Source organism: Rhinatrema bivittatum, chromosome 5 (genome assembly GCF_901001135.1).
Source record: "Rhinatrema bivittatum chromosome 5, aRhiBiv1.1, whole genome shotgun sequence".
In the NCBI taxonomy this organism is placed as follows: domain Eukaryota; kingdom Metazoa; phylum Chordata; class Amphibia; order Gymnophiona; family Rhinatrematidae; genus Rhinatrema; species Rhinatrema bivittatum.
Genome location: NC_042619.1, coordinates 361,749,301 through 361,765,927, shown reverse-complemented (window position 1 = coordinate 361,765,927; position 16,627 = coordinate 361,749,301). Strand labels below are relative to the sequence as shown.

General features: G+C 46.6%; 1 protein-coding gene across 1 annotated transcript in view; it reads left to right on the top strand.

Moving 5' to 3' along the window:
* Positions 1-16,627, top strand: part of DNAJC3 (DnaJ heat shock protein family (Hsp40) member C3) — a 401,955-nt gene that overhangs the window by 23,481 nt on the left and 361,847 nt on the right. Inside the window, 1 exon segment of the mRNA XM_029604719.1 lies at positions 8,308-8,418. Coding sequence (XP_029460579.1) covers positions 8,308-8,418 — 111 coding nt within the window.

Genomic DNA, 16,627 nt, shown 5'->3' with positions numbered 1-16,627 from the left:
ACCTTTACAGATGTTACAGAATGCAGCAGCTCGATTAATCACCAATACCCGTCTCCATGATCACATTACACCAGCACTCATGTTCTTGCATTGGCTTCCAGTAGCATCTAGAATTACCTTTAAAGTTCTCTCCCTTATTCATAAGTCGGTCTATAACCAAGAGATGCAATGGTTCTCGGAGCAGTTTGTGTTCCGCACCTCCAAGAGACCCATAAGATATATCCATCAAGCTAAATTTGCAGCCCCGCCAACTAAACATATCAAACATGTGACCACAAGAGACCGTGCTTTCTCCATAGCGGGAATCAACTTATGGAACAAGATGCCCACTGACCTACGTCTGGAGCCCTGCCATAAGAAGTTCAAACAGGGCCTCAAAACGTGGTTATTTGAACTAGCTTTCACACATTGATATCCAATTAACTGAAATGCCATTCAAATTGCTTCCCCCTATTATCCCCCTACTCCGTGTCCATCCTACCCTCTTTCTCTCCCCAAATTCCTCCTACACCCTATCTACCCACCCATCCACGATCATGATTTTAGATTAGCGTTATATACAGAATGTCCTCTGTGCAATATAGAACTTGTATCCACTCTCAGCACCGTTATTGTAGTATATGCTATTTGGTTTTAGTGTTGGTTCGTAAAGGTTTATTAGTTACTTCAATATTTTAATTGTATGTTAAACACTAATGGATGGTCCACGGTCTGTACAGCCTGTTTTCCGTTAATTGTAATTTATTCTAATTAATACCTATTAATAATGTCAATTGTAAAGCCTGTTGCTAAGTTATTGTTAAATGTAAACCGCGGTGATGTATCTTTACGTACTGCGGTGTATAAAAATCCTTAAATAAATATCGGGTGCTTCCATTCGGCCTAGCATCGGCACCACGAGCCTTTACCAAATGTCTCGTAGTTGTCGCAGCTTTTCTCATTAAAAAAGGTGTTAATGTCTACCCCTGTTTAGACGACTGGTTAATCAGGGCCCCATCCCAGCAAGCCACTCGGTCGTCCTTGGATTTGACCTTACACACTCTAATCTCTCTAGGATTTCTCATCAGTTATGAGAAATCCTATTTAGCCCCATCTCAAACCTTGTCTTTCATTGGAGCAGACTGTCCAAGTTGTTGAGGTAGAAAGGCAAAAGCCTTTCTACCTCAACAACGAGTGCAAACCCTCGTGTCTCTCGCTCACCAGTTGCAGTCTCAGTATACAGCAATGGCTCTGCAATTCCTTGTCCTTCTCGGACACATGGCGTCATCAGTCCATCTCACTCCAATGGCCCGCCTGGCCATGAGAGTCAGGCATTGGACTCTGAGGTCACAATGGATTCAAGTGACTCAGCCTCTGTCAACCATTGTCCACAACTCCGCCTGTCTCTCGCCTGGTGGAAAGATCAGAACAATCTCCTCCAGGGACTGCCCTTTCATCTCCCAGATCCTCAACTCATTCTCACCACCGATGCTTCCAACCTCGGCTGGGGAGCTCATGTGAACGATCTACAGACACAAGGATCTTGGTCTCCAGAGGAAGCCAAATACCAGATAAATTTCCTGGAGCTTCGAGCAATGCGATATCCTCTCAGAGCTTTTCAGGATTACCTATCAAATCACGTCATCCTAATTCAGACGGACAATCAGGTGGCCATGTGGTACATCAACAAACAGGGAGGCACAGGTTCCTTCCTTCTGTGTCAGGAAGCTGCGCAGATTTGGGCGGAAGTGCTCTCCCATTCGATGTACCTCAGGGCCACCTACTTGCCGGGAGTGCACAATGTCTTGGCAGACAAACTGAGTCGTGTCTTCCAACCGCACGAGTGGTCGCTCAATCCCTCGATAGCGACCTCTCTCTTCCAGCAATAGGATTATCCCCAAATAGACCTCTTTGCGTCCCTCAGAACCACAAAGTAGACAATTACTGCTCCCTCATTCGGAGCGAGCGCTCTCATCCCAGAGATGCATTCTCCCTCTCGTGGACAACCAGTCTGCTTTATGCATTCCCTCCACTTCCTCTTCTCTAGAAGACTCTCGTGAAGCTCAGTCACGACAAGGGAACCATGATCCTGATAGCATCTCACTGGCCGTGCCAAGTGTGGTTTCCAATACTCCAGGATCCCAATCTTCAGGCCTTGTCCCTGACGGCATGGATGTTGAAAGGCAATCTCCTGTCCTGATTGCTTCGCGAAAGCCTTCCACAAGGAAATCTTACTCCTATAAATGGAAAAGGTACACATCATGGTGCACTTCGCAGTCCCTTGATCCCTTTTCCTGTCCAATCCCAAGGTTTTTGGACTATCTCTGGCATTTCTGAGTCAGGTTTAAAAACCTCTTCAATCAGAATGCATTTCAGTGCAGTAGCCGCCTTCCATAAAGGTGTCGGGGATGTCCCTATATCGGTCCAACCCCTCGTAACATGTTTTCTTAAAGGTTTTCTCCATATCAAGCCACTTTTACTTCCTCCAGCCCCTTCTTGGGACCTTAATCTCGTTCTCGGTCGGCTCATGAAACCTCTGTTCGAGCCTCTTCACTCCTGCGACCTAAAATATCTCACATGGAAAGTGATTTTCCTTTTAGCTATCACTTCAGCTCGCAGGGTTAGTGAGTTACAGGCCCTAGTTACCTATCCGCCTTACACTAAACTCCTGCAGGACCGGGCGGTACTCCGCACTCACCCTAAGTTTTTTGCCTAAGGTAGTTTCGGAGTCACATTAATCAATCTATCATACTACCCACCTTCTTTCCCAGGCCCCACTCCAACCCAGGGGAACAGGCTCTGCATACCCTTGACTGTAAACGGGCTCTAGCGTTCTACCTAGACCGTACAGTTGCCCACAGGAAGAGCACTCAGTTATTCGTCTCTTTCCATCCCAACAAATTAGGGCAACCTGTGGGTAAGCAGACTCTCTACTCCTGGTTGGCGGACTGCATATCGTTTTGCTATCAGCAAGCAGGCATTCCTTTCCAAGACCGTGTTAAAGCACACTCTGTGAGGGCCATGGCGACTTCAGTAGCACACTTACGATCGGTGCCGCTTCCTGACATTTGCAGGGCTGCCATCTGGAGCTCACTCCACACTTTCGCAGCCCACTATTGCTTGGACAAAGCCGGAAGACAGGATTCCATCTTCGGCCAATCTGTCCTGCGTAATCTATTTCCAACGTGACGTACCAACACCCTTCCGCCTGCCCGGTGGGGTTCAGGATGCCCTCTACCAAAATTCCGTGCCTGTCGCACGCCGTTGGTGTACATTTGCATGTTCGGACATCCTCAGCTCGGTACTCACCCATATGTAAGGACTACCATTCTGCTTGTCTTGTGAGAAAGCAAATGTTGCTTACCTGTAACAGGTGTTCTCACAAGACAGCAGGATGTTAGTCCTCACGAAACCTGCCCGCCGCCCTGTGGTGTTGGGTTCATAACGTTTTGTTTTATTTTTCTGCACTGCCTGTAGCTATCAAATAAGACTGAAGGGGGACCCCTGCTGGCTGCAGGGTTAGTGCCATGCTGGGCATGCCCAGTAGGGGCCAGTCAAAGTTCTGGAAACTTTGACAGAAGTTTTCCGTGATTGGGCTCCATCCTGATGTCACCTATATGTGAGGACTAACATCCTGTTGTCCTGTGAGAACACCTGTTACAGGTAAGCAACATTTGCTATCTCCTCAGGGACGATCGAGCCTTCTACTCTTAGTCATTGAGGCATAGATAAGTAAACCCTTACCAGTGGGATCAAAGAAAAAGATTTTACAGGTATTCCTCCTGACCACATCTTGCCCTCACCTACTCTCTAAGTTTGTGGAAAAGGTGGGATCCATGCTGGGATTCCATGTTCGTAAAGACAAATACCCCCCGTGTGGAGCTACTTGGTCTACCTCAAATTCTGGACACCCTGTCAGAGCTGGCAGCCCAGTTCATATTGTCCTCATTCTATTAATGAGGAATGTGGGGAAATGCCCTTCTTGATTGCCCCTACATTGAAAAAACTTGACCTTTTAAATACAGAGTTCACAAGTATTTGGGTTTTGGCATCCACACCAATCTATAATAGTCGAGTCTGGTATGAAAAACCCAAACATGACCAGAATTTGCTCAAACTCTCTCCTCTAAGGAAGGGTCATCAACTACTTAATAAATTTTAGCAAGAAAATATTTCAAAGTTCCATGCTTTCTACATGCATCATTATCCACCAATGTTATATGGTACAATGCATTCTGAAGCTAAAGCTTTTTCTACAACTTGCAAAGGCCTGGTACTTTTTACCCCCAGCCACTTTTGGATGCAGAAGAGGCCATCATTCACCTTCTCAGATCTGTGTATGAATTGTTTGATTCCATTTTATGAACCTCCTCAGCCTCTGTTGGGGTGTGACATATGGCGTGACTTGGAGCAAGCAGGATTAGTGAAGATGTCCACAAGTAGTTGGCTGATCGACCTTGCTTAGACAACAAAACTATACGGTGAGAAGATGATTGCTCAGATTAAAGATCTTTCAATGGCTGCTGAATAGCTCTCTGCTACAAGATGCACATTCATGTATAAAGGACTATATTTCCACAGACTACCTTGGCTGATATTTTCAACGACTGTCTTCTACCTCTTCCAGTCCAGCATCAGTAGCCATTTCTGGATGGAATGTCCTCAACCAAAAACTACACAGCAGGCCCAACCCAAGCCTGGACCCAGTTTTTGATTTCTCCCAATAGTCCCCCACCCCTCTGTTCCAGTGGGGAGGAAGAATACAGTCTTTCTTGCAGATGTGGTGTCTAGATAATTAAGGACCTTTTCAGATCCTTGGAATCATATGGTCTGGTTACCAGTTGGCTTCCATTCCTCCTGCATTGTGTACCTCTCCAGATCTCTCACCTGCTTTAACATTGGCTGGAAATCCAGTCACTTCTTAACAAACGAATAGAGCCAATCTCTGCATTCCAACATGGGCCGGGGCTTCTACTCCTGCTATTTCCGCATCCCCAAGGAGGATTGAGGACCATTCTGTACTTAACACTTTTTTTTTTTTTTAACAAACATGATCTATGAGAGAAATTCAAAATTGTATCCCCTTAGCACAATTCTCCCTTAGAGAAAGATGAATGGATGTGTGCCTTGGACCTGAAGGATGCATATACTCATGCACTCATTCACTCTCCCCATTGGTACTACTTTCACTTACTGGATTCTTCCCACTCACAGTACAGGGAACTCCCATATGGCTTATTGGCAGCTCTGGGAGTCTTTACAAAATGCTCCATAGTAGTAGGGGTACAACAATGTAATCAAGGAATTCGGGTCTTCCTGTACCTGGATGACTGAGTAGTCACGGCATCTTCTTGGGAGGGAATACTCCGTTCCCTGCCCACTAGATTCAATTTCGAGAAATTGAATCTAGTTGCCATTTAGACTCCCATTCATTGTAGCATGAATAGACTCACAACAGAAGAGAGCATTTCTCCCTTCAGAAAGGACAAACCTCATGAGATTGCTGCTCTCCTCTCCATACTGTAACAGCCTGCTAGTGGTCCTAGGATATATGACAGCAGCCATGCATGTAGTTCTGCTGATCCGCCTTCATATTTGCTACCATTAATGGGACTTGTGTTCTCAATGGGATTAGCTCACTCAACCATTATAGACAGTGGTATAGGTCATAGAAGACATGAAATGGGAGTTTCAATGGTGCTTACACCTCACAATTCTCACAGAAGGAGCCCCTCTCAGAGCCCTCCCTCATCAAGGGATGCTGGCAAAAAACACCTCCTCTAAAGGATGGTGGCCTCACACAGGTTCCTTCCACACTGTAATAGGTGGTGTGAGTGTGAGCCTTTGTTGCTGTAGTGTAGTTAACGCAGCCTTGTAGGCAAACCTACGAAGCCTACACCAACAGCTCCAGTCTTGTAGCAGGACAGGTTGGAGCTTCACTTAAACCAGCTGCCTCTCTCGCACGTTGAGCCCTTGGGTTCTGTTGGCTGGCATGGCTTAGGTGGGTCCCTAGGGCAGTCAAGTAAGCAAGAGTCAGAGGGCATAGACTCAGGACAAGCAGCAGATTTGAGGAGTTGGGAACAGGTCAAGGTCATGGCAGGCTGCGGGAAAAATGTGGTCAGAAGCCAAGACTAAGACACACCGAAGACATGGGCAAGACAGGACCAGATGAAGGCCGGAAGAGGACTTGGGAACGCAGACAAGTCTCAGGAGTCGAGACAAAGGAGCAACATTTATTTGTTTGTTCCAGATTGTTTTATATACCGTCAAGCACAACGATGCAGGAGACCTGTTGAGGCATCTGGAGGGTATCAGGAGCACCTTATATACCAGCTGTGGCTGACGTCATCATGGGGCACTGGGTCAGTTTAGGCACATGTGCCTAAAGAGCCAGGAGGTGCAGGAAGGTAGCAGGGTCTGGCAGCAGAGAGCAATGTTCCTGCCGCATGTGGGGTCAGTTGGCATCGGGGGTAAGCGAGATGAGTTGTGGGGCCTTCCCACTAGCTGCACATCATAACACTCAAAGTCCATTTCAGATTAGCATGGTTTTACTATTATCAGTTAGTGAAGATATTGATGTCGCCAGTCTCACTATAGCATTCCACAGCATGTCCAAAGTAATGATGGCTGGTTTAACAACCTTAATTTTACCAACCTGGGCCTTGGAACTTTCTACCGAGGCTCGCATGATGACCATCCCAGAGCCAGAAGGAAGCGGTGTACTCATGTCTACAGGGGTAGAGGAAATCATTCCAAGGGTCCTGTGAACGGGCATCCCATCCATTGCCTGTATTCCAGGCGTTATTGCTGGTAATATTTCATATTCCCCCCCCCCCCCCCCCCCCCCCCGGTGCGCTCTTTTCTCTCTGGCGCGCTCTCTCAGGGGTCTTCCGGTCTTATTCCTGGCTTTAACATGCCAGAACCCGGAAGATACGGTGTCACTGGTGCTCCCGGACTCAGGGAGATCTCATCGACCTGGAGAGAGAGGCCCTGTCTAGGTCCCTCTCCTCCGTGGTCATCTCAACAGGAGCTAACACTGGGGGCAAGCCGAAGCACTCTGCTATGCTACGCTGCGTTGAATCTGGTAAGGAAATATGAGGAATCGCTCCCTTAACTTTTACTTTCGTTTAGTATGGGGCATAATACCGTTGTAGCAGGATATCAAATGGGATAAAAGAAAAATGTTCAGAGGCAATAAGAGCAGGACTTTTGCGTGCTTCTCAGTGGGCCGCCATCTTGTCTCTCACATAGGCAGGGTTTCTGATTGGCATCACAGCAATACATGTAAATACAATATACATGTTGTAAATGTTGTTTTTACCTCATAAAATTGTCCTTTGCATATCCTTTATGTAAAATCCTATTATAAATGCATTACTTTAGTGTGTGGGGAGGGTTGGAGGTGCAAGGTTGAAAGGCTCAGCTAGGGTGCCTGTGTACTGACCCTGGCTCCATGTGGGAAGGCAGGATTAAATCTTGAGCTTTGTCAGTGGGGCCGTTACCTCAAAAGAGATAGATATCAGATGGAAACATTCCAGAGAAGCAAACATAATGGGGTCTAGAAGAGAAGATGCAGACCTTTAAATTCCTGAAAGTTATTAATGATATCCCCTTTTTTCCAATGGAAATAAACGTGTAGAAATGGGGTGATGATATGAAACTTGAAGGGGATAGACTTGGGAAAAGTGTTATGAAATATTTCTTCATGGAAGGTGTGGTGAATGCATGGAATGCCATTGCAAAAGCAGTAGTAAAGATGAGAACGGTAATGAAGTTAAAAAAGATGTTGGATAAACACAGGGGATCCCTAGTAACTAAAGGACAGCAGTTACTACCCAAAAAGAAAAAAACTTGCTAGGCAGACTGGATGGACCACTTGGATCTTTTTTGCTGGCCATTACTACGTTAACCAAACTGGGGGGGGGGATGGGACCAATTAAATGGATGCCATGGGGACTGCAGTTCAGTTTGCTCGTCACTGGTTTAGGACGTGCTCTTAGTTATTTAGGAAAAATGTGAAACTTTTTGTTGGAGTTAGTTTGGCTCCAGATCACATGATGTACATCCTAAAGGGTTAACTCTGTATGCTTTTGGGAGCTGTTGAAGCATGCACTGCAGAGAAAGCATATAAGGGTGTCACATATATAAACCATGGGCCTATTTTTGAAAAAATCACCCTGGCTGATATTTTCCCTACAATCCACCCCGGAGAAATATTTGATTTTGTATATTTTTTTTTTTTTCTTTCTCATATTTATATACCTTTTGGTTCTTGCATGGTAGACTTGCAGTATGTAATATTTAAACTTTCCTATTTTTCTCTTCCAGGAGCAGAATGTGGGATAAATGCAGAAGTAGAAAAACATCTGGAAATGGGCAAGAAGTTATTAGCAGCTGGACAATTAGCAGATGCCCTGTCCCATTTTCATGCTGCTATAGGTATGTGACTTAGGTTAATTTGTAAGAGGTGGCGGGACACACTTTTTAATATGTTCGGAAATGGAATATAATTTAATTTACAGATTTGTATTCACATTTTTCATGCATCTACCTGAATAAAGCAGATCACAATGTGGAGTTGTTATATCTTGAGTTATGGTTGGAATACTTTAGTGACAGTGGATATTGGTTTTCTACTTAGGAAGATGAGAATTCACTAATGTCTTGCATGCTGATTTGTTCTACAAAGCAGCATTTCTGTCTAGGTGAATGGCTTCTGTTATTGATTTTGTTTGGCTTTTAAATGCTAACTAAATTAAAACTACTTTTTGCTAGTCCTGTTTTTATAGTAGCAGTACCTTCCTTAGCGTTCGGGTAGGTCAATCCCAAATGAGTGGGTTATGCACCTCTGCCAGCAGATGGATACGGAGCAAAAGTTGACGTCACGGCCATATAGTCCTACCCCGACATTTAGCCTGCCAGTATTCTCAGTCTTCAGCAGATAGTGGACATCTATATAGCATTGCTTGCCTCCTGAGGTGATACCGTGCGGTCCCTCCCTCAGGAGTGCCCATAGTTTGATAGCCTTGGCTGTCGTGGACCAGAAATTCCGATAGCGGTTGCAGGTCAAGAGAGGCTTGGCGGTGAAGTCTTTAGCCCTCTTCCCCCCCCCCCCCGTAGCTGGAACCCTTTTCTGCTGTCAGCCAAGGAAGGCTTTCAGGTAATTTTTTTTTCTTTCCTTTTTTTCCTTAAAAAAAAAAAAAAAAAAAATACAGCAGTGAGAGGAAAGCAGGAAAAAGGGTCTGTTACCTTGGTGTTTGCCTGTCCTGCTCACATCTCTGGGGAGTTTGAGATGAGGAGGTAGTGCATGCTGGCGGGTTGAGCAGCTGTTTGGCTAGGCCCTGATTCCAGTTTTTTTCCTTAGGTGCTTGATAGGCAGCGAAGTGATTTTCATGCCTTTTTCGAAGCTAACATTAACATTAGTGTGCTCCTGCACTCCCAGTTGTGCGCCCAACTTTGACTTTTTTGGGGGGGGGGGAATGACAAAATAGCTATAGCATTGCTTGCCTCTTGAGGGTTGCCATGTAGTCCCTCCTTCAATAGAGCGTTTTCAGTCCGGTAGCCTTGAGGGGCCTGGACCTAAAGTGCGATTAGTGGTTGCAGGCCGAGAGAGGTTGAGTGCTGAGGGTTTAGCTCTTCCCTCCCCCCACCTCCCATATTCAGGACCCATCCCTTCTCTCAGCCAAGGAGGGCTGGGCTCAGGTGACTTTCTCTTTAAAAAAAAAAAAAAAAAAAAAAAAAGTCCTAGGCTAGCCCGCTCCTGTCTCTTGGTAGTTCCATGAGCTGAAGAGGCAGTGCAGGCATGTGGGTTAAGCAGCCATTTGGCTAGGCCCCACGTGTAGGCTTCTCCCTTTTTTAGAGTGCATATTTGACCACGAGGTCTTTGTGTGCTTTTTTGCTGTGAGTCACTGCACGTGCCTGTGCGTCCTGCTTAGGTGCCTTGGTTTATTGGGCGCCTAGTTGGGGATGCGGCCTAGGTATGTATATGTGCACTCATGCTTTTTGTGTGCCCATTTTGGACTCTGGTTTTGTGTGTGCATATTCCGGGTACAAACTTTCACCATTCTGCATGCTTACAACCGAATTGCCAGTGCCTACTAAGGTTGGTCCGTGCTTTTTTAGTGTTTCTCTGCCTGGCTCCGTAGCCAAGCGCCATGGCTTAATGCACCCTGACTAAACTCGAATGCAGGTGAATCAAAATGATACCGATGTTGATGGGGCACACTTTCCCACCTTTGAAGCCAAATCGATCTCTACTCTTTCTTTCTTAGAGGTGAATTGCTGAGTTTGGTCTCTCAGGCATTGAAGACCTTTGAGAGCAGTTGGGACTGACTTCTTGGGAAGGCAGAAGAAAGTTCCTATTTTGGTCACCCTATGCAAGGCTTCTTGTTTACCCTCCAGGTTGCACTACAGGAGTTGACTTCTGGAATGGAGTGCGCCAGGAGCATCTCTTAAAAAAACAAAACGACGCGTCTTGGAAGATTTATGCCCCTTGGATCTGCAGACCAGAGAATGGTTGTTTCCCTAGGGTTGATGCCTTGGTGTGTTCTATCATGAACCGCACCACCGTTCTGGTAGAGGGAGATGCAGCACCGAAGTATGCTTGGGATTGGAGGATTGAGACTATCCTAAAGCAAAGCATTTGAGGCATTTTTGGCCTTATAAGGGATGTTCTTCCCAGAGGTCCCGTCCCTTCTACAATCTCAGTCCTTTATCCCCTGAGGACCTTGAAAGGATACAAACTCTGCAGACGGAGTCCCTCGGTCTGCCAGTGAAGGTTGACAGCCTTGGTTCAGGAAATAGGTAGCATCTATCCCACTTCTACCACATTGGGTCCTGATTACTTTGGATCAATGTGTTCTTGAAGATTTTTGGGATAGGTATGCTCTAGAATTTCTTCGAATTCCTCCAGATGCCTTTATGGTCTCTCCATCTAACTCCCCTCAGCAGAGGGTAGAAGTGGAAGCAACGTTGCAATGGAGGTTGAACCTGAAAGTGGCGATTTCTGTTCCTGAATCACAGAGATATATGGCCCGTTATTACATTTATTTGGTCATGCCAAGAAGGAAGGGTAATTTTGGCCCATACTGGATGCATATTCCCATGCATTGGGAACTTTAGTGGTACATTTTTCTGGATTGTCCTTACTAGTTTCAGGCCTTACCGTTTGGGCTAGCTGTGGCACATGGTACCTTTTTTTCCTAGGTCATTGTGGTGGTAGCAGTGGCTCTCCACAAGGAGGACATTGTAGTTCACCCCTATCTGGACGACTGGTTGATTTGAACCAAAACCGCGGAAGAGAGTCGTCATGCTTTCCGCAGGGTTGTTCCTTGCTACGGGAGCTAGTCTTGGAAGGTGAATCTGGCTTAGAGTGATTTGCAGCTGGCTCAGACACATTGATGCTAAGAGTTCGGTCCCTACGGAATCCTATTTTGTCCAACTGTGGGTCTTATCTTCAGGTCGGGCGGTTGATGGCTGCCACATTTGAAGTAATTCCCTGGGAGAGGGCACATATGTGCTCTCTTCAGCACCCGTTGATCTCCTGTTGGAGTCCGCAGTCGATGAACTATGCTTTGAGGCTGTTCTCCTTTTAGAGGTGAGATCCCACTTTGACTGGTGATTACAGGCAGGTCATCTAAAGAAAGGAGTTTCCCTGATGACACCAGATTGGTTGGTACTCACGATAGATGCGAGCTTCTGGGACTGGGAGGGCTCAGTGTCAGGAGTTGGTGCTGCAAAGGGGCTGAAATACAGCAGAGCAGCAGTGGAACATCAACAAATGGGAGGCACGAGCAGTTTAGATTATGTGCCAACGATTCGTCAAGCAGCTTCTCGTAAGCTTATTTATAGACTTTTCTATACCGGTATTAGTGGATGCATTATACCGGTTCACATTTGAACAATAGGATTGAAAGTACATATTAACAGGGGAGGGGATCATGCAAGAACAGAGCAGAAGTACAGTGCAACAGTATAAAACTCGTTAACATAAGGTGAATGTCTGCAATTGTCAATATATGTGACATGACATCGTAGTAATGCATGTAAGGGAAACAATTTAACTGAATGGTCAGAAATACATGGCTAAAGGGGGAGGTTGACTAGTCAGGATGTACTTGTTTAAACAACCAAGCTTTTAGTTTCTTTTTAAATTTGAAGAAGCATGGTTCGAGACGGAGACTAGAGGGCAAGGAATTCCAGCATGATGGGCCAGCAATTGAAAGGGCACGGTCTCTTGTGGAGGAGAGGTGTGCTACTTTCAGGGAGGGCACAGTTAAGGTTCCTTTGTGAGCTGTTCTGGTGGGCCGATTGGACTGAGCAAAGCTAAAAGGAATATCAAGCCAGTTGGAGTTGTGGGAGTGGGTGGATTTATGTACGATAGTGAGTGTTTTGTAGAGTATTTTGGAAGGGATGGGGAGCCAGTGAAGGTCTTTGAGAATGGGGGTGATGTGGTCAGTTTTGCGGGTGCTTGTGATGACTAGCAGTTGCATTTTGTAGCATTTGAAGCGGTTTATCATGGAGTAGGGGAGCCCTAATAGAAGAGAGTTGCAGTAGTCCCATTTAGAAGAAAGGGTGGCTTGGATTATAGTGCGTAAGTCTTGAGAGTATAGTAAGGGTTTGAGTTTTTTTTAGGATGTTGAGTTTGAAGAAACCTTCTTTGAGTATAGAGCTAACGTGTTATTTCATGCTTAATTGTTGATCAAGGAGAACTCCAAGGTCTTTTACGAAGGGTTGTGCAGCGATGGTCTTTAATAGCTGGGTTAGTGGACAGGGGGGGGGGAATTGGGGGAGAGTGGGGGGAGATGAGTAGACGCTCAGTTTTGTTAGCATTAAGTGAGAGGTGGAGGTTGGTGAGTAGGGAGTTGATTGCTGTGAGGCAGGTTTCCTAGTGCTTCAGGGCGTCAGAGATAGTTATAAATAGGTATGATGATTTGGACATCATCCGCATATAGATAGAACTTAAGATTGAGTTCAGAGAGTAGATGGCAAAGAAGATAGGGAAGAGCCTTTTGGGACTCCTTGTTGGAGAGGGTAGGGGGCAGAAATGGCATTACCTATTTTAACGGAGAAATTTCTGTTGGAGAGAGAAGATTTGAACCATAAGAGGGGCTAGGCCAGAGATGCCAATGCCTTCTAAGTGGGCAAGGAGGTGATTATGGCATATGGTGTCAAAAGCCGTGGAGATATCCAAGAAGGCCAGGAGGTAGCTGTGGCCCTGGCCCATTCCTCTGAGGAGATGGTCGGATAGGGTAAGTAGGAGAGATTCCAAATTTAAAGTGTTTCTGGAAACCGAATTGTGAGGGGTGGAGGATCTTGTGATCTTCAAGGTAGTCTGTGAGTTGACAACTCTTTCCATTATCTTGGCGATAAATGGGGAGGTTAGATATGGGACATAAATTGGCAGGGTGTCTCTGGTCTAAAGAGGGCTTCTTAAGGAGGGTTTTAACCACTGCCTGTTTAAGTGTGTCTGGGACGGAACCTGTGGAGAGAGAGCAGTTGTTGTCTGCTATGGCTCTGGCTATTGAGTTAGGGACAGCTAGGAGCGCTTTAGGGGGGATGGTGTCAATAGGGTGGGAGGCAGGTTTGAGTTTTTTGAGGATGGATTCAACTTCTTTGGAGGAGGTAAGGTCAAGGGAGACCAGTGAGGGGGTGGGGGGTGCAGAACCTGAAGGGGGGGAGAGTGGGGAGATAGCGAATCTCCTCGCTAGATTCCCTATCTTGCTATGGAAGTACAGAGCAAGTTTTTCGCATTTCGAGGCGGCTTCAGTGTCCAGTATGATGGGCGGGATAGATTTAGTAAGACCAGAGACATGAGAATAGCGCTTTAGGGTTGAATCGGTAATCATGGATTTTGGCAGCATAGAAGTCACGTTTGAGCTTCAAGGTTGTGAGTCTGTAGCAGTGAAGGACAGTTTTATAGCTGGAAGGGTGCTGTGAGGTTGGGTCGTTACGCCATGTTCTCTCATTTTGTCTGAGTTTGTTTTTCATTGTTTTTAGCTCGGCAGTGTACCATGGGTTCGAGGGTTTAGAGGCGGTATATATGATGCGTTTAGAGATAGGGGAAAATTTGTTGGTGATATCCGCCGTCAGATTGCTCCACGATGTTAGCGCAGAGTCGGGGTAAGGCAGTTGATAAGGCAGCGACTAGTTCATCACTAGGGCAGCTCTTTCTGGAAATTATGGTGGTGCAATGGGCATTATTGCTGGGGGAGGAGGCATTACTGGAGAAAAGGCTTTCTATTAGATAGTGGTCAGACCAGGGAACTGGGGTGCAGGTAGGGGTGGTAGTAGAGAGGACACCAGAGTTAATGAACATCAGGTCTAGGGTATGTCCAGCTTTGTGGGTGGGGGAGGCAATGATTTGTTGAAATCCAATTGCATGGAGGGAATTGAGGAAAGCTTTGCAAGATGGAAAGGGGTAGGGAGTCTACATGGAGATTAAAGTCTCTGAGGATAATGGTGGGGATATCAGCATTGATCCAATCAGCGATGAATTCAATGAGGGTAGAAGGGTTGGAGTCGAAAAGCAGGTGGGGAGTAGACTAGACAGACCTGTACTTGTACTTTGGATGACTTGATAAGGCCTATTTCAAGCTTAGGTGGGGTGGTTATGTGGACGGGTTTGAGTTTTAGGAATTTCTTGGCTGCAAAGAGGAGGCCACCACCTCTCTTTTTGGGTCTTGGTATAGAGAAAATCTCATAAGAGGAGGTGGGGAGTTGATTGATTGAGAACAAGATTATTATCTTTAAACCAGGTCTCAGTAACCGCACAGATGTCTGGTTTGCAATCGATTAGCAAGTTGTTGAGGATGGGTGTCTTTAGAGAGGGATTGAGCGTTGAATAATATGGAGAGCGTGGTGAGGCCTAGGAATTGTCAGTGGGGAGGTGAGAATGGGGATTAGGGATTTGCGCAAGGGTAATGGCTTGTGGGGGTCTGGATAGAGGATGATAGATGTGAGGTATGGGATATGTTGCCATTTCACAACGCTTGTGGTGATGGAGGGGAAAAACAGGGAAGGAAGGTCTCGGCAGGAGGGCTAGTGGGAGTTCCAGGGAAAATCGTGCAAGGATGTGTGCAAGGGAGGGGATTGAGAGGAATTTAAAAAAGTCACAATATGCAAGGGGAGAGGTAACAAGAGCCAAAAGCCAGGTGCGTTTAAGGGGGGGGGGGAGTCGAGGTGCAGGGGGTATCTTTATAGCAGGATGAGGATAGACTATGGAAACAGGGGAGTGGAGGTATAGTAGGGGGCAGCAAGAGGAGCAAAAGGGGGTGCACAAAGGGGCGCACCAAGGGGCATGCTCCTTAGTTGTGCGACGCAGGCGCGCAGCGCCATAGGCTAGCTTCGGCGCTTTAAATAGTGGATCGATCCCACGTCACCACCTTGATTGTGTCGGTGGGTGGGGTCTAGGTCCGGTCGGGCTGGGCCTACCGGTGGACAGGCATGTCAGGTCTGCGCGGGTCAGGGGGCGTCCTCGCAGGTAGGGGGGTCCGGATTAGACGGCGGTGCTCTGGGGCCTACCTCGCAGGTAAAGGCGTCCGGGTTGGACGGCAGTGCTCCGGGGCTGAGCCTTCTCATTTCTGGAAAGATCAACTTCAGAGCAGTTTCCTCATCAGGAGAAACTTGGCCCTACGAGAATGGGAGTTGGCGGACGAGGCCTTTCTGCTCCTGGTGAACCGCTGGGGTCTATCGGCAAGCTTCAACCTTGCGACGGTTCCACACTTCAGTAACAGGCGGGACCCAAAAGTGATGGGCATTGATGCTCTTTTTCAGTGTGGCCACGTGGTGCCCTATTGTAAGCATTTCCCCCTGGCCTCTGATAGGCAGTCTGGTCCAAAAGGTTTAAAAGTCAAACCAACACTATCCTTTTTACTGGTTCTGTATTGGGTTTGAAGACCGTGGTACGCCAATCTCCAGAGACTTCTGATGGACAGTCCTCCTGGGCTACCGTCTCAGATGGACCTTTATGTTAGGGGCTCATTCTGCAAGAGTATCCAGGTTGATTCTGTCTTACGGTTTGGCCATTGAAAGGGCTTGGTAGTTGAAGCAGGGGTTTCACCTGCTGTAATTTCCACTTTTCTTTGGGCCCAGAAACTTCTCTAGCCTAGATTAGAGTTTGGAGGGTCTGGAGGCTTTGTGTTCTGAGTGAGATACTTAACAGCTCAAGGTGGATATTCCTTCAATTTTGGAGTTTTTACATGATGGCTTGCTTAAGGGTTTGGCCCTTAACACCTTGAAGGTCAAGTTGCAGCCCTAGCTTCTTATAGGGGAAGAGTCATTGGAGGACCTTTTGTCTTCTCATTTGGATGTGTCCCGTTTCTTACATGGAGTTAAAAATCTTCACTCCCCATTGCGGCTTCCGGTGCCTTTGTGGGACCTTAACTTGGTCCTCTAGTTTTTGGCGGGTGTGATTCTTCTACCACTATAGAAACATAGAAATGGCGGCAGAAGAAGACCAAATGGCCCATCCAGTCTGCCCAGCAAGCTTCACACACTTTTTTCTCTCATACTTATCTGTTTCTCTTAGCTCTTGGTTCTATTTCCCTTCCACCCCCACCATTAATGTAGAAAGCAGTGATGGAGCTGCATCCAAGTGAATATCTAGCTGATAAGTTAGGGGTAGTAACCGCCGCAATAAGCAAGCTAC